We start from the raw sequence: 22,203 nt of genomic DNA, 5'->3' as shown, positions 1-22,203 counted from the left end.
TTTGCATTAGGATTTGCTGCAAACTAATGAACGGCTCGACAGGAAATGGTGTTGCACAGTGTAACGCAAAGCCTGCCACTTCAAACTACAAGTGTTCAAAGGTTTCCCAAAGTGTTTAATGTTAGCTCGAGGCCGATTTACTTTGAAATTAAAGTATGGTGTATTGCATGACAGTTATGTTTGAGATTGTAGAGCTTTAACCAGTGGTGGATCAAATATTTTAATATAAAATATGTATATAAACAAACAAGTAAAAGTCATGCATTCAAATTTTTACTTAAATTAAACTATAAAAGTATTAGAATCAAAATATAATTAAAGTACCAAAATTAAAAGTATTCTTGAATGGCCAATCTGTAAGCATCAATGTTACAGCTGGTAAGAGATGTAGCTACTGCTGGTTTACTGCTCAATCTACATTAACACATAATTCATTTGATAATATTTTGTATTAATAATCTGAATAGCCTTCTTAATAATCTGTTACTAGTTGTCAAATAAGTGAAGTTAAATCTAACATTGCCCTGAAACTGACAAAATGTAGTAAAAGGATAGGCTATCGGAAGTCAAAAATATAACTAAAGGCATCAATAAATAATAAAAGGTTGAATAATGAGGTGAAAATGGAGCATTAGCTGACAATCTAAGCCAAAAAAAGTTAGCGAGTTAATGCTAATTTTAATTCACATATAGGCTACTATGCTAATGTATAGCGTAGCCTATAGGCTATATGTAGAGCCTATATGCATAAAAGTATCCAAATATTCTAGTGTCTGTTTTGAAATAATTTCAAAAGTAACTTTATGTTGGCAATGATAACATTTAGTAGACTCCATGTCTTTTTGCTCACTATGTCAAATAAAACCTTTAAGTAGTGTTAGCTAGCTTAGTTCCTAGGCGTTAGCTTGCAGCTAAAACTTTAGCCAATGTTACTGTAGTTACTGTTACAAGAGTTTAAACACAGTGATCCTACTGTAGTATGTCGTAAAGCATAGACGATTAACAGTAGGCTACTTGCTGGTGTATTTTTATGAAGATAGTTAGCTTTAGCGAGGTAGCTAGTTGTAAAATGGTTTTATATAAGCTAGCTAGAGTTGGCCACACAGGCTATTCATTTGTGCTAAGACCAAAAGAATAGGAAAAATAAAGAGTTTAAAACTAAATTGAGCAAATTAAATCAACTGTATATATCAACTGATTGGTAGTAAATTATCTTTTTACACTATTTTTAAATTATAGTAACAATTTTATTCATTAATGCATTCAGTTACATTTTGGTCCAGTCTGAACTTGTTACTGACTTTTGTTTTGGTGCTACTTAACTCCAAGAAATTGTTTCCTGATTGTAATCCTGGGAGAGGCAAGATGTTTCTCGTGTGCACACTCTCAGTGCATTCAAAAGCAGAGCTGTTCAGCAGTGAGAGTGCATACTGTGTATGAACCTCAGAGAGTGTAACAGTTGTTCATAACCAGGAGGGAGTTTCCCTCCCAGCCTCCGCCTCTCACCCTCTTTCAAGTCTTGATATCTGTAGAGAAATGAAATCCACTTTGAATCTCTTACGCTAGTTGTATGTAAGTAGAGAATTGCTGCTATTAAACAGGGCATCAGGCCACTTGACGTACTTCCCACCAAGCCGCCTGAGACTCAACTTTGAGTAGCTATGAAAGGAAGCAGTCATGAGAAGATGAAAAGATAGATGGGTGGAGGTAAGAAGGAGAGAGAGATGAGGTCTCACTGGGAGACCGCTGGGAGGAGTGATGATGGGATGTTAGCAGGAGAGAGAAGTTTAAAAACTTGAAAGAGGGCAAGAGGCGGAGGCTGGGAGGGAAACTCCCTCCTGGTTATGAACAACTGTTATAGTCTCTGAGCGTCATACACAGGATATACTTTCACTGCTGCTCAGCTCTGCGTTTAGATGCACAGAGAGTGTGCACAAGAACTAAAAGAAATCTCTCGCCTCTCCCAAGGATTACAATCAGTAAACAATTTCCTGGAGTTATTTTTTTTATAAATTGGATTAAGAAAGACATCTGGAGATGTGTGGGTGGGGAGCGGTCTTGAAAGTATGATTAAGTACCCAAGACTGGATAAAAGCTTCCAGCAGTGAATGATGATTCTCATGGGGTATCTGGTTGAACGTTGACTCACTGCAGGTGTGAACTTCATTACCTCGTGAGGCCATGGAGGATTGGGCGCAGACCTGATGACACAGCTCTCAGATTTCACTCCAATTTCTGGTTCACCTGCTCATCACTGAAATTGCTTTCCATCCTCCAAGTTTACAACTTCAAAGCGTATACCGATCTTCCACAGGGGTATAGTTTGTCTGTATTCAAAACACATTGAGAAAGCTTGTAATTATGCTCTCACTCTCATTATCTCTGTTTCTTCTGCTGCACGACTGAGAGGTGAGGGAGAAGTGGATCAGAGGGTGAGGAGGTTTTATTTTCTTCAAGATTAGAGAAGGTAGAAGAGGGAGAGAGGAAGGCAAAAAGGGGGAGGGAGAGATAAACAGAGGCAGTTTGAGGCGGTAAACACGTCCCGTCCAGAGTCCGCTCTCCTCTAAACACAGCAGGCTGAATCAGCATCTGTCTGAAACAGGAGGACAAACTGCAGCGAGTAAAAAACACTGTTGTTGTCAGTCTGGATACACTGAAAGGAAGATAAACTGAATAAATACAAGAAAGATCGGATTAGTTGTGAGATTAAAGATCTTGATTTACCAGTAGAGAAGAGCAAACCACAGCCATGGACTCAGACGTCTCCCACAGCTTCTCTTGTCTTTGCAGCAAGATGAAACAGCAGCACATGAGCAGAAGTAGCAGCAGGACCACCTCCAGACCCTACCGGCCTCTCCTCCACCCCAGGACTCTGCTCCTGCTGCCCCTGCTGCTCCTGCTCTGTCTCTCCCTGTGGAGCCAGCAGGCCGAGGCCCTGGTCCACTCCAGCTTCAGACGGCTCAGCGGCCGCGAGAAGAAGGAGATGCAGAAGGAGATCTTGTCCATCTTGGGTCTGCCGGGGCGACCCAGACCCCATCCGCCGCTACGACCGCCCTCGTCTGCACCGCTCTTCATGCTGGACCTGTACCACGCCATGTCTGCTGATGGAGAGGATGAAGGGAATGAGATTATTGTAAATGGCCCTGGGATGGGGAAGTTTGGAGGGACAGAAAGGTTGACACAGGTCAGCCACGCAGTCCTGCCGACACTTAGCACGTACACACCACCGCTGGGCACGGTGGTCAGTGAGGCCGACACGGTGATGAGCTTCGTCAACCTGGGTGAGTTAACTGTTACTAAAAAACCTGTAGATGATCCCTGGGGAAAAGAGGCACACAGGAAGTGATGCCGGTTACTGCTGTGTTCAAAATGACATACTAACGTACTGAATACTGCATACTCAGTCTGTATTTACTGCATACTGCCGTCCAATAAATGAATGAGTAAGTATGCCATTACCAGCTGACTGTTCACACCGAATATAGCTTCTTCTTCTTCTCTGCATCACATGACTAGATCATTAGATACATTTCAGATTAAGATAATTAAAAAACGAGTTTCTAAAATGATATTTTGTTAAGGGCAGAACTACCAACTAGTAAGTATGGTAGTTAAAATTAGCTCCATCTGGACCGGCTAAAACACATCAGCCACAAATCATGCAGGAATGTCTTAAAGGCAAAGTTTGACATTCTTTTTTGAGAATATAGTTTTGAGATGGAAACATTGATACAGCTCTCATATCTTTATGTTTAAGATGAAGCTGGAGGCAGCAGGCGGCTAGCTTAGTTTAGCATTAAGACTAGAAAAAGATGGAAACAGATAGACTTGCTCAGTTTAAAGTTAACAAAATCCATCTACCAGCAACTCTAAAGTTCACTAATTAACAGATTATTTGTCTTTTGTTTTGTACAGAAATCAGTTAAAAAACAACACGTTGTAGTTTTAGAGGGGGCTTATTCTCCCGACTGTTTCTTGGCCGGATGCAGTGACTTCCTAGAGACATACACATTACCCCATGTAAAACCACTCATTGTCTTTAATAAACATTCATTTCATTAATTATTGAGCTTTAGATGTGCTGTTAGGCAGATGTTGTTACCTGTCTCTATGCTAAACTAAGCTAACTGGCTGCTGGCGGACAGACATGTGAGTGGTATCAATCTTCTCATCTAAGTCTTGGCAAGTAAGGAAATAAGTGTATTTTCCAAAATGAGAAACTATTTCTTTAACCTTAAGTAGAGACATCATCAGTATCGAATGAACAGTTTTTGACTTTTTGCGGTTTGGTTACAAAATGTAAATTCTGAGAGAAATGAAATTACACCGTGTGACAAGGGACATGTCGGTGCTAACGTTTTAGTTTCTTTGCGCTGCAAATTTCCACAAACATTCACCCCCACAGAGAGGATTAAAACCAATGTCAGTACGGCTGAACTATATTGGTAGGTTTCCATTTCAACCCAGCATTAGCATTCCTAAATCCACCAGCCTCGCTCCACTGCTGCTGCCGCCAAACTGGGCTGAGCGTAACTAAATTGTTCCAGCACTGACAAGATCTCTGGTTCAGGGGTTGATGATAAAAGTGCAAAATATGATTAGTAAACATTACTGGAACAGTTTAGATCTTCTGCCTGTTCACCGGTCAAATGAGAAGATTCAAAGATACAAGCCCTCTCAGAAACATGACTAAAAGGGAAAAACATAAAGATGACATAATGTTCTCAAACATATCATAATAATGCTTCTCAAGAGGGAATAATTGATTCTGTGAATTTGAATAAATTGTCCATATTCAGTAAATTTGAATGAGGTGGTCCATAAGTAACTATTTTTGATAAATAATGTAAGCAAAAGATGGTAACAGCTTCTAAATTGTGAGGCCTTTTTTGTCCTATATGAAAGTACAGTTAGTATCTTTGGGTTTTTGACAGACTGTTCAACCATCAATCAAAAGCAGAGAAATTGATAGTGAAAATACTTATATTAAAATAATATTTGCTTCCCTATATATACTAGAAATACTGATAAACATTGCCACCCAGATCCTGTGTGGATGTTTGTGCTTCCGTCCAAACCTCACAGTAGCCTGTCTGATGCCTATCTGTCAAAGCATCAAAATTAAACATCCTCTTCTCAATGGCTTCCTTCCTCCAGCTCCTCTGGAATGGGATGGTGATCTGCACGCAGTTTGCCGTGGGAAACATCCTCTCCTCTCTGTGCTCAGGGTCTCTAATGAACTCCATCAAATGATGGGTTTCTTTTTCAAAATTCTCTTCTGTTTTGGAGAAGAAAATGCAGCCCTTAAATTTATCAGTCAACACTGCAAAAACAGAGCATTTCATCCTCCAAACCGCCACGATGTTGTAAACAAAAGTGACTCATGCCTTCAATAGAAACCCACAGCGCACACCAGGGTTTCCTTTCAAATGGTGTAGCTTTTATTTTGTCGTAAAAACCTTTACATCTCCGGCTCTACACAGAAGCTGAACACATCACAGACCTAGAGGACATGAAACATATCTAGCAGAAGGCTGATTGTGTATCTGCATATAACATGCAACACAGAGGATTCAACATTTTGTAGTTTTGTTACTCGTATGCAGATATTTTACTAAAATTAAGTAAAAGTAGCAAAACTACAGTGTAAAAATACTCTGTTAGAAGTCCCACAGTTTTAGAATTAGCATCAAAATGGACTTTTAATCAAAAGTAAAGGTACTCATTATGCAGAATGGCCCATTTCAGATTCATATTACTGAATTATTATTGATGTATTAATGTGTACATTACTTTAATGTTGCAGCTGTAAAGGGTGGAGCTCATTTTAATTACTTTATAAACTGCTGGGCAGCTTAACCTATAATAATATAAAATCATAATCATAATGTATTAGTTGATTTATATTTTTGTGTTTATAATCTATATCTGCAATGTAACTAAAGCTGTCAAAGAAATGTAGTGGTGTAGAAGTATAAAGTAATATAAAATGGGGACACGTTTCAAATGTAAAAATTGTACTTAAGTACAGTACGTGAGTAAAATGCACCAACACCACTGCTCATATGGTCTCAACCGTATTTTTCCATAAAGCTTTGGTGTTCTGATATTCTGCAGATATTCTATATTAAGTTTCTATTTCTGTGACTAATCTAATCAATGTGTGTAGTTCATGTAAGCTGAATCAAACAGGCATGGGTGTGTGTTCCTACGCATATGTAATGGAAAGACACAGCTGGTTAGAATTAAAGGCCCCACCGACACACACCGAGAGAAAAAAAAAAGCAAACGGTCCGAAGCGAGATGAAAATATTGCTGTGGAGGGAGAGACTCTAAAAATACCAAGAGGGCTGCAATTAGTGGTGTGTGTGCTGAGCAGCTGCTGTGGTTCAGGGCACTAAGTGTCTCTAATTACTGCTGTGTGTGTGTGTGTGCGTGTGTGCATGTGTGCGCGCTGATATGAGCACGCCCAAACCATCAGGGGTGTCCTGTCTTTAGTATCTCTATTTAACATTCAGTGTGTGTGTGTGTGTGTGTGTGCGTGTGTGCGCCAAACCCCAGTGACCATCGCTGTTTCGTGTTCCTGTGGGGTTCCACAAGGACACACACACTGCGCCGGAGTTTCAGTTTCATGTTTTCTACTTGGTGTAGGATGGCGTTTGTTCTCCAACTCACCTCTTCATCTACGTATTGTTCTTTAACAGGACGTCCTCATGGGGACCTGTTTCAGTCGTGTCTTTTTCAAAGTTTTGGAGTTGGACATCCCATGTTCTCCACTCTGTCCAACAGCAGCTGTTGAGGTGCAGTTAAGCAAGGCACTACAGGTTGTTGGCGAAAGAAGAGCCTCATAAATCTTCTTTGGGAAAATAAATGTCAGAACTGGCGCAGAGTAAAACTTTATAAAAAGTAAAAAGTAATATATATTTTCTTTATATCCTTCTTTCTTATTTGAGAATGAAAACAAACATTCAACAATATGTTAAAACTGAGATGAGATGAGGGGTTGAATACTTCTCCAGGGCTTAAATGTAACCGCAAAGTATTAATATTGTTTACTTAAGTAAAAGTAATAATACCACAGTGTAGAAATACTCTGTTACAAGTGAAAGTCTTTATTAACAATCTAAATATGCAAAGTAACTAGTTAAGTAAAGTGTATATTTCCTTCTGAAATATAAAGTAGCACAAAAAGGTGAGATTTAGAGATGCCTTTGGACGAGGCCAGGCTAGCAGTTTGCAGTCTTTATGCTAAGCTAACTGGCTGCTGGATGTAGCTTCATATTTACTGTAAAGATATTACATATTGAGATTCAATCTTCTCACTAACTCAAGCGAAAAAGTGTATTTCCCAAAGTCTTGAACTATTCCTTTAAGTATTTCCATTTTTTACTACTTAATATTTCAGAGAGAAATATTGTACTTTTTACTCCCCTACATTTTTCCTGATAGCTATAATAATTAGTGACTTTACTGAATCATCTTATAAAATATGATGTATTGTTAAACAGTTTAAACTACAAAGAACATCAAGCATCACTTATAATCATCATACAATACAACACACTTTCTTTCTGCATAATGACTACTTTTACTTTCGGTATTTTTAAGTACATTTATCTGATTTTACTTCAGTTTAATGTGTAATGCAGGACTTTTATTGTTGCGTTGCTAGTTTTGCTGAAGTAAAGGACGGAGTTCTTCTCCCTTTGTGTGCTTGACTCATCTCCCAGTGAGCTCATCTCCTCCACACCTTCACACTGTTTCTTTTCTTGCTCCAGTTGCTCCTCTTACATCTGCTTTAAACTAAAGCTTTCCTCTCACGCCTCTCTATCTGACACATTCTTATCACTCTCCAACTAAACGGCCCATCTGAACCTTCTCCCCACTTCTGTGTTCATTTATTATAACAGAATATTATAACTTTATCTATTATCTGTCTATCTATTAGCCTTTGTGTTCACCATGTTATGTCATTTTAAATCAGATTTATTTACCTTGTTTTTAGCGGTACTACTTTTATTTTTGAGCTGCATCAAATGTTTAACTAACATATGGTGTGGGTACTTGTTGTCATTAGTACTTTTATTGTTGTTGACTTTGTGTCTTTAAATGCAAATAGTTTTACATTAATGATGTAATGTTTACTTGTGTGGACCCCCAGGAAAAGTAGCTGCTATCTTGGTAGTGGCCAAATAATGTAATAATTTAAATATTATAATAAATATGTGTCTCCCTCTGCAGTGGAGCAGGAGCGTGACCTCCTGCAGCCTCGTCCGTACTGGAAGGAGTTTCGTTTTGATCTGACGCCCCTCCCTCAGGGTGAGACGGTGACGGCAGCAGAGTTCCGTATCTATAAGACCCTGACGATGGGCCAGAGGGCCAACCGAACTCTGCACATCTCCGTCTACGAGATCCAGCGAGAGAGCAGACACAGGTTACCTCCAAATAATACATACATATATATATATATATATATATATTTATTTATTTTCCCCTTCTTTTTCTGTAAAGCTCTTTGTTTGTAAAGGTTTATTATTAGTATTAATTATTATTATATATGTTTATTATTAATTATTATTATATGTTTATTATTAATTATTATTATTATTATAATTTGGGACTTTTGACAAGCTAACATGTTCTCACACTAGGCCAGTGCTGTTACTCACAAGACATTTTGTATTCTTCCAGATGGAAGATTTTAAGTATTTGAGTTTAAGTGTGGTCTAGTAATTAAGAATACCACCCTTCAAACCGACTTCAAACTGTGTTTGTGAATATTTCTCCTATAAAGTATAATTGAGCCTTTGACGTGTCCCAGTGAAGTTGGAAGAACAAATTGGCAGAAGGATTTGAGAGAACTGCATCGTTGCGAACACCAGCTTTGATTTACATGGAGTGTAACATCCTGTCAAATGTTCAAACCAGCTAACGTATTAGTCATAATGACCAATGTGTACCATTACTTCAAAATATCTCTCTACGGTGTGGTTACCTTTGTTTCTGTAGCCACCTAGCATCTCCTCTTAACCAAACTGAGACTGATGATAAGATAGAACCTTATTTATCCCGAGGGAAATTGTTAGATTGACTGAGACGTCTATTACATTTAAAAGTATTAGTATTAAAATATAATAAATTGCTTTTATTCAAAGACTTCTGAGTAAGAGTAAAAGTTAATGATTTTTACATTACAGTTCACTTCTAGCTGTTTGATCAAATTGACATTATTCCCTGTGTTTTGTCTCAGAGAGCCAGAGCTGGTGCTGCTGGACATGCAGTCGGTGCCTGCAGGACAGGAGGGCTGGCTGGCCTTCGACGTCACCTCAGCATCCAACCACTGGCTCCTCCACCCCCGCAGCAACCTGGGCATACGTCTCTATGTGGAGACAGAAGAGGGTGGGTGCACCACAGAACCATCATAATCCTCTTTCAATTGGTGTAATTACGATCGGAGCCTTTATTGAGAAATATGGCAATGTATGCTCGAAAAACATAATCACAAGTGTGAGAGCATTTCCAGCTGATACCAAGTAGGCTTATTATTTCATAAAAATAATATTTAATGAATATCATTCTCCCATCACATCAAATTACGAATATATGAAATAATATGAAACTGACACTGGGCCTAAACTACACCAATAAGTTACATTAAGGTTTTGTGTCAGCAAAAATATTTTATATGTAGGATTTTTGCATTTATTAATTATTTTACTGTGGCATGTTGCACAACACCATCTATATTTAGTGCAGCGCTTCTGATCAAAACTATTTCAGATTTAATAACATGCAGGCTTGTTGAACTTTAAACGAGGTGTTGTAGTGATTTGGTGCATCTTGAAGGGCTGCTATGAGTTTTGCAATCCACCAGATGTCACTGTGTTTGCTGCATTTGAAGCCCCAAAGCTTCAATGTTTTGGTTCAAATGACTATGTAATGTAGTTACTGGGCAATTCACACTAAGATGATTTGAAATGGTGTATTTTAAAGTAGAAGAACTGCTACCAGTACTACAGACTGAACTCTAATCATGTCTCTGTGTTTCTCCCGCAGACCGCTCCCTGTCTGCGGGCTGGATCGGGTTGGTGGGACGCAAGGGTCCTCGCTCCAAACAGCCCTTCATGGTGACCTTCTTCAGGGAGACTCAGGTCCCGTGTCGGCCGCCACGAGCTGTCAGGCCACATCCCCGCAGGAAGAAGCCCAAATACGACCTCCCAGTCCCCAGCATCCACAGTGAGGTTCCAGGCACACACACGTCGTCTGATTACAGCTTTAATGTTACTTTCATACACTCTCACCAGCTGGTGGGGGATTTTACATTTTCAAGATTCAAAATATGGAAATCATCTGTCATGAGAAGACTTCTGTAATAAAATGTTTCTAAGTGGGAATGATAACTTCATTTTATAAAGTAATTATTGAAATAAAGAAATTTCAATGATTTGTGTTACTATGCAGATATTAATAATTCATTCATAAGTAAAATATGATTGAAGGGAACCCAACCTTGGTAACATATGACGCATTGTTAAAATAAGGAAATTGTCATCGGAAAAGTTATCGTCATTTTGTCAATGTTATTGTAACTTTTATAAATTTTTTATGTTTTGTTTTCTCTGTTCAGATCGGAGTCCTATAAACAGTGGAGGTCAGCCCTGTAAAAAACATGAACTCTACGTCAGCTTCAGTGACCTGGGATGGAAGGTCAGCTCCGAATTTAAGTTTTGATTCTTTTTTCACTTAAAAAAAAGCATATGCATATATATATATATATATGCATATATATATATATAATATATATGCATATATATATATATATATATATATATATATATATATATATATATATATATATATATATATATATATGCATATATATATATATATATGCATATATATATATAATATATATATATATGCATATATATATATATATATATATATATATATGCATATATATATATATATATATATGCATATATATATATATATATATATATATATATATATATATATATATATATATATGCATATATATATATATATATGCATAGATAGATAGATAGAGAGAGAGAGAGAGAGAGATAGATAGATAGATAGATAGATAGATAGATAGATAGATAGATATATATATAGATAGATATATAGATATAGATATAGATATAGATATAGATATATATCTATATCTATATATATATATGCTTTTTTTCACTTAAAAAAAAAAGCATATATATATATATATATGCTTTTTTCACTTAAAAAAAAGCATATATATAGATCCAAGAGGATGTCAAACAGCTTCCAGGTGCTGCCAAAATAATAACCTGATCCTTCCTTATTTTATGTCATATTATGTAGTAGTGTTATTTATTAATAGATTAGATCTGATGATTTTCCTGCGTGTAACTACATTCATGTGTTTCTGCTCAGGACTGGGTTTTGGCCCCCACTGGATATTCAGCGTACTACTGTGATGGAGAGTGTTTTTATCCTCTGGGCTCCTGCATGAACGCCACCAACCACGCCCTCATCCAGCAAGTGGTCAGTACAGTGACGACACACATCCTGACATTCACTCATCCCACCGTGGAGGCTGAACCAAAACTTTAGAAATACTTAGCACACATACATCATTATGATTGAGAGAAATTCTTATTTTTCATTATATCTTGACATTTTATAGACCAGAAAATAATCAGTAGTTGGACCCCTAAACGGCACCACAAATCAACACTTCAGCACATAATATTCTCAGGATATACAACCTTTATTACATGGATGCTGTATTAGACTGCGTTAGTTTTAATTAAGTGTAAACGAAGGGAATAGGCCGACCTGTTATATTTGATATAATCTGGAATTGTGATTTTTCTTTTCTTGATGTTATATAATCACTCACTCAATGAGAAGTAAACTCCTTTACTTATCATCATGAGATGAATGCTGATGCATCAATATCGATATCAGCCACAAGCGTACTTTTGATCACTTTTGATACTTTAAGTACATTTTGAATGCAGGACTTTTACTTGTAAAGGAGTATTTCTGCATTGTTGATTAGATATTTTTACTTTAGAGTACTCCTTTTAGTGTAGGATACGAGTTTAAGATAAATACCTGAGTTGTAAATATTAACTGCATTTCTCTCTGCTGCTGCAGGTCCACCTCCTGAAGCCCGACGAGGTTCCTAAAGCGTGTTGCGCGCCCACCAAGCTCAGTCCCATCTCTGTCCTCTTCTACGACGACAACAACAACGTCATCCTCAAAAAACACCGTAACATGGTGGTGAAGACGTGTGGGTGTCTATGAGTCGAAAAGGTTCCACTTGGACACTGAACAGTCCGAAACCAAACAAAATGTACATGGTTGATTAGTTTCCCCTGACATGAACTCTGCGAACAAATTGGATGACAAAGGGGCCAGAAATCTAATTTAATCATGTTTGTTAACATTTTTTTTTTTTTTATTACACCTTTTGAGTCTTGTGTATTTGTTGATGTCAAAACTGTCAGCTGGGCCCTTGCACTCAATAGCTGAAGTATTATGAATTATTTGAAGGACCTTTTTATACCTTAACAGCATATTGATTCACATTTAGTCTTCATAGACGGGTTTAAATGGCTAATTGGATGACAGAACATGCCATTAGTGATGAGTGTTTAGTTTTAACAAGAAATTAAATGACAGCACAACTATTGTTGCAATGCAAAGTCTATATAAAGAGAATATGTATAATTGTATTGAATTAATAAAAAATATATTAACATTCTTTTGACTTATAGTCTTCATTTCAAAAAGAATTGAAGAACACTTGTATGTCAGTGTGAATGATACAATCAAATTTAAAGTTAATAATGTGAATAGCTTTGGGTTAGGGTCTGTTGGCCAAACAAAACATTTGAAGACATCATCAAGGGTTTCTGAAGTAATGTCATAGAATTATTTTACTATTTTACAAACCAAAAGATGAATTTATTGATCATGAAAAGAATTGTTAACTGCAACCCTATAGATCAGGGGTATTCAACTAAAATGCTAAGAGGTCCAGTTAGAGAAGATTTCCACAAGCAAAGGTCCGGAGCATCATAATGTCTAACGTGCGTTATGAATTAGTGTGATATATATTGAAGTAGCCCAGTAGCTGTATCAACGTCTGCACGTCATCAACTGACTGTCAAATCTAATAAAGAAAGTACAATTTAAAAACATTTAGACAATATATATTGTCACTTAACATTGAACTATACAGATATATTACTGTAGATATGTATAATGTTCTTCTCGGCCTGCATTTAAAAATAAAATTGAGAAAATAAATAAAATAGCTTTTGAAAAATTGTGCATCTTAAAATAAAGTGCTTAATCTGCTTAATAGACGGAATCGGAGTTTCGGGCTTCTGGTGGAATCGCAATGCATGCTGGGGTGGCAAGCCTAGAAAAGTGAGCACCAACTCTACAAGGGGCGCCATATTGGATTTCTTCTCTACGTGTTGTATTTAGCTTATTCTTCAAGCGTGTTGTAAACAAACCTACTACTCTACAGTGAGTTCTGAACTCCTTTCTTATGATGAGGTTCAGATGTGGAAAGTCGAAGCTTTGAAAGTATTTTGCCGCAAGCAGAATTTAAAGGTTTCAGGAACAAAACTCGAGTTTATTGCCAGGGTGTTTGCTGCATCAGAGATGGGCATTGAAGAGCAACCAACAGCTAACGAAAGACTTTCAATCACAGAAAAAGAAAAGACTAAGCTTTTGGTTATGCCGAGTGGCGTTTCAGTGCCTGATCCCTTGACATTGCAGGATGGCTGGGTCAATGAAAACAACAGCATGACTTCTTGGCCGCCGATATACCTCAGCGATATAACATTATTTTTAATGTCTGACCACCCAGGGAACCATGTCGAGTTTCATAAACGAACTTTGACGAATACAAAGAAGGCAAAGCATTTAGACTGTTTGACTCTGGCTGGTTGAAACAAATATCTTTCAATCCTCTCGCAGATTCTGAGTATTGCTTTTTGAAAGCAAAATGTACTCATTCAATGAAAACTTCCCATACGCCACATTCAGCATGGATCTGCGCAGTCAAGAAAACTGGCGATATCATAAGTGCTTATTGCAGTTGTGTTGCAGGGTAAGCTATTATAAATATATACCTAACTTGTGTTTGTTCATTATTATAAAACTCAATATATAGAAAGTACATTTGTCAATATATTAAATCAAGTAGATAGACTACATATCCCAGGTCGAGTTCAGGATCAGGGAATTCATTTGCTGGTTTTCCTTGCATGAAATGCTCACTGCAAATCCGCGAAGATTTCTTGGGCTCCCAAGACTTCCCATTGTAATCCTGTCTCTTTACAGCTTTGGTCCATGCTAGCCTTCTATCATTGTTCTTTAGTGCTGTTGGAAATGGAAATAGTTTGAACGGGGGCTTGCAGTCGCAATTTTTGCAATCGTGAAGCTGCCCATTTATTTAGCTTTTTCCCACTGTTTGAACATCCTTTCACCACACAATGTCGGTGTCCAAATCCCATAACTAGAAGAGCTATGCTTACACACTAAAAACTAGCCAAATACAATGTAAACACACGGAGAAGAATAAGATATATACAATGTAAACACGTAGAGAAGAAATCCAATATGGCGGCCCTTGTAGAGTTGGTGCTCACTTTTCTAGGCTTGCCACCCCAGCATGCATTGCGATTCCACCGGAAGCCCGAAACTCCGATTCCGTCTATATTTCGAATCGCACGCCAAACCCGCGAACCTGTTCCTGAATCGGTCACGTGGTACGGCAGGTTCGCGAGGCTTCGAACGTCATCACATACGTCTTCAACACAAGCCTCGATACGAGCGTCACAAAAATCTTCCGCGATTACACACATCACTAGCTGACAGGTGGCCTATTTGCTCTATTTTGTCACAAATCAGTGCTTATTTTCTGTGCCCTCAGCTCAGACTTAAGAGGGTATGTTTGGTCAAAGTCGTTGTGCTTTGCCTCATAGTGGTGTTTCACATCACCATTGTTAATGAGCACCACGGTCTCTGAGCATATGAGACGCTGGTGTTGTGCTCCAGTGGGAAGGATGAACATGAATGAGTCCATTCTGGGTTGAAAGCTCTGTTGACTTTTCTCTTCTTGGAGAGCGCCATGAGTAGTTATTGTTCTCTGCCTGTCTGCCGCTCACTCGTCTCTTCGTCAGTGTTTCTCTCCCTTTCTCCGTCTTCTCTCTCTGTATCGCTAACTCATGTCACGCGCCTCTCATCTGTCTGGATTCATAGTCGCAATGCTGATTGAATGCACAGATTTGATTGGCTGAGTAGCATCACGTGGGATGGCTTAACTCGCATGTAATTGGTCTGTGAGTTTCCTGAACCGCTAAACCAGTGCCGTAGTACCGCAGTACCGCAGATGGCAGGATGTTTAACATGAGCTGAAAAACGTTATCCGCCAGTAAACACACAGAAGAAGAAAACAGGAACAATAACACAGACGAAAACGTATGGATGAGTTACAGTGAACGGGAGATAGATGGAGACTCAGTTGTACCTGCCAAACAAGTTAAAACTGTATGCAAGTACCTGAACAAATGAGAGGAGACATTCTCTTATTTAATAAAAAGTAGAGTCGGGCAAAATCATGCTTTTTGTAAAATATGCCATTCAGATGTTAGCATCGCACACGCCGGAATAAGCGATGTTCGTCAGCATGAAAAATCGTCCAAGCACACGGCACAAACACATACACCGTCAATGACTTCATGTGTGACAAGAACTGTTTCAGAGGCAAACCAAGTGACCAAAGCTGAGGGAAAGATGTCGATGCTTTGCGCCAAAAATAATGTAGCCTTTAGCTTCTGCGATGATTTCAGTCGGACATGTTTCCCGACTCTGCCATCGCAAGGAAGTAGGCTACTCGTCGGGGAAACAAAAGCCACACAACTCATCCATCATCAAATACATTGATGATATTAACTAATAAATAAAATACATACATTTTATAAACATGTCTGTACAAGTAATACATACTTTACATAAACATGTATTTCCTGAATATATATATACCCGTTACATTTACATTACATGGGTGGGGGCTGGGGGTCTGAGAGCTGTGAAAATATGGGCCAAAAGATTTCCCTTATTTTGAAATTCCAATGTTGACAGGTATGTTGTACACTGTAATGTGATGAATCACATATTTCATATTATCATGGACAGAATCAGCTGAGAAGATCAGTCACATTAAATACATTGTTCAATTTATTGAAAAAGGGTAAAAAAAAAAAAAAAAATGGACAGTGAAAGCAAATTAGTGCAGTTTTGACTGCTGGTGAATATATGAAGCACAAAAAGAACAGGATTAATCATTTAGGCAGTTATTGAACAAATGTATTTAACTCTCAAACCTTTGGGCAAATTACAGTTTCTTTAAACAATTAGCAACCAAACTGCCAACAGCTGAAAGCATAAATGAGTACAGAGAAAATCTTGTCCGGGTTTAACTGAAGTGGGACAAAGATGGTGTTATTGCCAAGATTATGTTGGGAAACATGAGAACAAGTAGATGAATTTGGGAGAGAAAAAAAACAACATACTATGAGATCTGCTGTGTGGTTAAAAGTGAGGTACTGTTGTAAGGAGTAACCGAGTGTGAGGACACCTGTGGAGCGAAGCACAGATGAGACAAAAATCATGGCTCTCACTAATATTCAGCATTTTACCATCAACAAACATACATTTTGAAATTACACAAATTATATTTTAGTCACTTTAAGAAGCCAATGGTCATAAAAACTAATTTGTATCTTCTATGTTTAGTTACAAGGTTTAAACTCAACAGCAGTGCCACGTCCGTTGTAGATGAGTGATTAAATATATAGTTGGGGTCTTAAATGTGTCTTCTATTTCTAGCGAGCCACATATTCAAAAATATGTTTTCTTTTCATTTCCCATTATAGCTTTTTTAGACTCATCACATCTCCCATAATTAGTCACAAGATCATTTTTATTTAGTATTAGCAGGCAATCTTGCAGGGCCCCTCCCCCATGTGGAATAGCAAGGTACATAATAAATATAAAAGTGGGGTGCTGGTGTACTTCTGCCCCGTCATTATTGTTTTCTCTTACAAAACATACATGTACGTACACAGCACATCCACACATCAATGCCCGCCCTCCATCCCGAAATGTTGTCCGTGAATACTGATAGGTCCCAGTGTTCCTCATCAACATCCTTCAGGTGCAGTGATTCAATGTTTAGTCCGTGGTCATCGTGTATCTGTAAGCAACAGTTTATTTTAGTATTGGCAAGTTTCGGAGTATTCAAACTGCGAAAACCACCCGTAAAGAAAATATTGTTTTGTTCAGTCAAGTTTTCTACGCTTTGTACCAGGGCTGTACCAAAAGTATTTTTGTTCCCTCGAGCATTCAAAGCTTCTATTGAGGTTTTCAAATAAAGCTTTAAATGTCTGTCATCATATTTTATGACATCCTCATATTTTTTTTATTGTGGTTATATAAATGTAATTTATGGTGCTGTTAGATTGCTGCTAGATGGCATCATTAATACAGGTGCCGGCAAGCGGGAGAGCAAACAGTGTGTTTGCCGCAGTGAAAATGTTTTCCCCGGGGCGTCTGTGGCTCAGGAGGTCCTCCACCGGTCAGAAGGTCGGGGGTTCCATCCCCGGCCCCTGCGGTCAACATGTCCAAGTGTCCTTGGGAAAGACACTGAACCCCAAATTGCTCCTGATTGCTTAGCCTATGGTGTCCGTGTGAATGTTTATTCTGATGAGCAAGTTGCATCTTGTATGGAAGCCTCTGCCACCAACAAGTATGGATTGAAGCAGAATATTTCATTAGATAAAAAACATATTGGGAATTTTTTTAATGATTACATCCATCAAAAACATATTGGGAATTTTTTTAATGATTACATCCATCTTTTTTCAACAAAGTTGGACTTTTTGACTTTAAAACGCTCTGGATCAAACAATCCTACGCAGCCAGCACTGGAATCTAATTTCATAAACAGTGATACTTATATTAGTGTATAACTGTGCAGAAATACAGGCTTTAAACAGAATAGTTAGACAAAAAGCGGCAAAGCATTCAAACGTTGATCTAGAAGTCAAATGTCAACCTTATGAATGAAGCTTTAAACTAGTCAGTACAGCCCTATTTTGTAGCTTTGTTGAAATTAAAAAGCCGTTCTGATCTTTTGGTTGCACCTTGATGACACCAAATCTACAAGGAAACTTTACTACTCTTTCTTACCGGGTTCAGGTCCAGTCAGCAGTTATTTATTCATGCCTGAACGTCCACCAGCTCAGGAGGCATGGGGGACTTTGGGTGTTTGCTCTCAAAGTGCTGCTTGAAGGTCTTAGGGTCGGGCATCTGTGTCTGTAAAAAAACAAAAGAGAATCAAAAGAAAATTAATCTTTGTCATATGAAAATAAACTCAATGTCTTTGGGTCCTGCACTGTGACATTAAACATGGAATTTGCAGAAGCCACCTTGTGTACTGCAAAATGTTCCAATATTCTGATATTTTATAAATAAAATAAAGACAATAATCTGTAGATAATGAAAACAACTGTTGCAGCCCAAAAGCAAATGACCTATCGTCTACTGTGACAGTACTTTGGATTTCTAACTTCAGCCACGTTAACAAAAGATAGATATTTTTTTCTCGTTTATTTAAGCAGTTTTCAAACGGTTTGACAACATTTCTTTCATGTCACAACATAATGTTGATGTTTTTTTTTTAAACTGTAGCACACCATAATGTAGTATTTAAACAACATGCAAAATATCACATTAAAAACACAGATGCACCGAAAGTAGATCTGCACATTCTGAACTATAATTGACAGCTATAGACAAACACTTTTGTAACTTTTCTTTCATGGAAAATTGAAATTCAATTGTATATTCATAAATTAAGCATAGACTATTAAATAACTCCAAAAGTTACAGAATCTTCTCTCCAGGTTACTGGAGTTTAAGGCCTTCTTCACTCACGCCAGAGACCGCACACACCGACGTGCATATTGCGCGTGTGTGTGGCAAAAATCTGATATACAAGACTGATTGGCTGACAAAGGAAAAAACCTCCAAGCTACAACTAAATCTGATCAGCAGTCAGCTGCAGGTAGTGTACTCACCCGGCAGACGGGGCAGGTGTGGATCAGTGCGGCCTTCGCTGCAGTCTTCTGGTCAGCGGCCTGCCCTTTCTTCTTCTCTGCCGCCTTCTTGGCGTTCTTTTGCTGAGACTGTACCTTTTGCTGCCCACGAGCCATGACTGATATACGGGAAAAAAAAAAAATAGACCACAGATTACTTTAAAAGGCCCAGATCGTAGTTTTTAGCGTTTGTTTGCTCACACAACAAGATAAAAATGTTTCAGCCTAAATGGAGGGTGGAAAATCACCGGCAGTGGATACATTTAGGGTGTGACGAGTGAGTCCAGCTTTGTGGAAGACTCTTTCCTGTTTCAACACGTCAACGCCTGTGAGCAATGAAATCGCCATAAATAAATACTTTTCCCAGTTTGGTGAAGACGAAGAACTGGACTGGCCTGCACAGAGCTCTGAACTCAACACCATCCAACACCTTTGTGATGAACTGGAACGCCAACTTTAGTGTTTGACTTCACCATCGCTCGTGTCTGAATCAGAGCAAATACCTGCAGCCAGGTTCTACTATCTGGAGGCAAGCCCTCAGTGACGACTGGAGGCTGTTAAAGCAGCAAATTAATGCCTGTGGTTTTGGGTTGAGATGGTCAACAATCACATAATGTAATGTTCAAATGTCCACATAATGTAGATTTTGTTTATGGTTCAGTACAAACTGTTCATTAAACAAAAGCATTTTAAAAGGGTTCAACAGATTATATAACATATCAAGAAAAGAAAAATCACAAATCCAGATTATATCAAATATAACAGGTACGCCTATTCCCTTCGTTTACAGTTAATTAAATCTACCGCAGTCTAATCCATGTAATAAAGCCTACCTGAGTAAAGGTTATATATCCTGAGAATATTATTTGCTGAAGTGTTGATGATTTGTGGTGCCGTTTGGGGGTGAAACTAATTATTTTCTTTATCAATTAATCGTTTGGTCTATAATATGTCAAGATATAATGAAAAATAAGAATTTCTCACAATCACAGTTTACTAAAGCAGTCTTTAAATCCCATGTTTTGTCTGACCAACAGTTTGAGTTTGTGCACCCCATTTATATTAATGAGAGTAGACTACAGTGTTAAAACTGTGTCAAATATTTACAGACCAAAAGTACCAAACTGAATTATAATCATAACGTTTAATCAACACCTCTCAAAAACTGTATCAACAAAAACTTCATGAGAGGTGGGATTATATGGAGTAAACGGTGTTCAGATCATATTGTACACCACTGTATAGATCTAAATCCTCAATATAATCCGACGGCTTTAGCGTGTACGGGTCAAGGCCGCAAATCTGGACTTTTTCTCTGAATCTTGCCTTTGCAGAGGACTCCAGAGAGTCACAATACTTTGAAGAAGTCGGAGTTGTATTGTTGTTGTTGTTGTTGTTGGCTGTAGACGCCATTGTTGATTTGTATACCAACCAACATGGCGCCGCACGCATACGTCACACATTTCTAGACTACAGAAAATCAATCTTACAGAGACTTCAAGTAGAAATTTATAACAATGTGAGATTATTATTTAGATTGTGTAGTCCAAGTGAAATGTGTGTGGCTGCAGGAGTCAATACTTTACTAAGAAGTTTCATGTATAAATTGAATTGCCAGTTTAATGGTTTTGAAATTAAATCATTTTGGGCTTATCAAACAAAGGTTTGTGTAGAACACTGCTTTATATGCTTTTTAAACCATCATTTCTTACTGTGTCTTGCTTTTTATCTGGACCCTGAGTCTGTAATAAAGTTTTGCTTTGATTTGATGATTGGATAGTTGTATTACACTGAAGTAGTTTTAGCCAGGTTACCTAATAAACTGGAAATTTTAGTGCATCTCATAGCTCAATTTGTTATTCTATTATTACAATCACGTGTTATCTGGTAGGCTGCATATGAAACAGTATGCGATTTATTTTATTCGTGCACCAATGTAGCTCAGAGACCTGCGTTTCATTAAAACATTGTATTTTAGCATAAGGCCATGTTGTTCATCCAATGCCAACCCATGCATGAGCTAAAGAGAACATTTAACCAAGTTGACTTTAGCTAAACTGATGGACGTTTGCTCATTTACAAAAGTAATCAAATGTAAATGCTGCTTGTAAGGTTGTTGACGCCGATGTGACGCCGTTAACGTTAAGTTTTCGATCATCATCATTTAACGAGCTAAACTACAGTTCAGGATCAAGCTAAAAACACTGTTAATATTTCCCTTAAGTTATCAAACTACCCAAGCAATGTCTTATTTGTATTTGTTAGTCTAGATTTCTTCGGACGTAGTTTCTAAAAATAACTTTCCTTTAAAAAAAGCACAAACAACTAGTTTGTCTTGTTAGCAACGCATCGTCCAAACAGGCCTTTCAACCGGCGCCGCCTTGCTAGCACTGTTAGCAAAGCTAGCTAGAGAAGCTACGCTGGCATGTGACTCCGTGTTAAGACGCAATACAATGTTGTCGGAGTATAAAGAAAACTGTTAAGAATATAAATCACTTTTAGATAACACCAAAATAAGCTATGACTGTTGAACAACAATACAAGTATTGTTTTTCAGGCGGATTTACCTTCGGGATTTGACTCTCTCTTCGGGATTTGACTCTCTCTTAGCTCTTTTGTCGGTCTCTTTTTTTGAATGCCAGAGGAAACTTCAAAGCAGGCTTTTCAACCCTCTCATCAAGTTTAAACCTGCCAAAGTAATGAGCAGCGCCGCCAGCAGGCCTAGAGCTGAACTGCAGTTGCAGCTGTTTCCGGATTAAAAGGCTTTATTGTCATATGCACAAAAGCTGTTGTCAATGTAAAGGAAGTCCCAGGTTTCACAAGTTAAATGAGTCCTTTTACATCTTAAAAGATTAGTCCTCGAATGGAACCACGGTTTACATGCAGTAGAGTAGAGCAGATATGGAACATTTTTATTATTATGAAATTGTTGAAGCTGGCCTTTAACTCTGACAAAGACGTCCACATAAAGGTGTATTTAAATAAACGTTTAACTATTTTAGAAGGTTAAAAATCA

At 38.0% G+C, this 22,203-nt stretch overlaps 2 protein-coding genes across 3 annotated transcripts; one reads left to right on the top strand and one right to left on the bottom strand.

Annotated features, from left to right (window-relative positions):
* The first annotated feature begins 2,374 nt into the window (after nt 1-2,374).
* bmp8a (bone morphogenetic protein 8a) lies at nt 2,375-12,772 on the top strand. Its single transcript, XM_029443139.1, has 7 exons — nt 2,375-3,281; nt 8,242-8,434; nt 9,251-9,399; nt 10,057-10,236; nt 10,628-10,707; nt 11,434-11,544; nt 12,163-12,772. The coding sequence occupies exons 1-7, from the start codon at nt 2,750-2,752 to the stop codon at nt 12,310-12,312; spliced, it is 1,395 nt and encodes a 464-aa protein (XP_029298999.1). The 5' UTR covers nt 2,375-2,749; the 3' UTR covers nt 12,313-12,772.
* Nucleotides 12,773-16,243: 3,471 nt separating this feature from the next.
* On the bottom strand, nt 16,244-21,902 carry zgc:91910 (Zinc finger protein 706-like). Of its 2 annotated transcripts, XR_003833074.1 has the most exons (5): nt 21,755-21,902; nt 19,170-19,306; nt 18,280-18,405; nt 17,153-17,284; nt 16,244-16,666 (listed from the first exon to the last, which is right to left on the bottom strand). XR_003833074.1 is itself a non-coding variant. In XM_029443812.1 (4 exons), the coding sequence occupies exons 2-3, from the start codon at nt 19,302-19,304 to the stop codon at nt 18,310-18,312; spliced, it is 231 nt and encodes a 76-aa protein (XP_029299672.1). In that variant the 5' UTR covers nt 19,305-19,306; nt 21,755-21,902; the 3' UTR covers nt 16,291-17,284; nt 18,280-18,309. The 2 variants fall into 2 exon arrangements, 1 of the variants encoding a protein (XP_029299672.1); XM_029443812.1 differs by having other exon boundaries at nt 16,291-17,284.
* Between the last annotated feature and the right edge of the window lie 301 nt (nt 21,903-22,203).

Source organism: Cottoperca gobio, chromosome 11, assembly GCF_900634415.1.
Source record: "Cottoperca gobio chromosome 11, fCotGob3.1, whole genome shotgun sequence".
NCBI lineage: Eukaryota > Metazoa > Chordata > Actinopteri > Perciformes > Bovichtidae > Cottoperca > Cottoperca gobio.
This window is presented reverse-complemented; position numbering and strand designations above follow the sequence as displayed.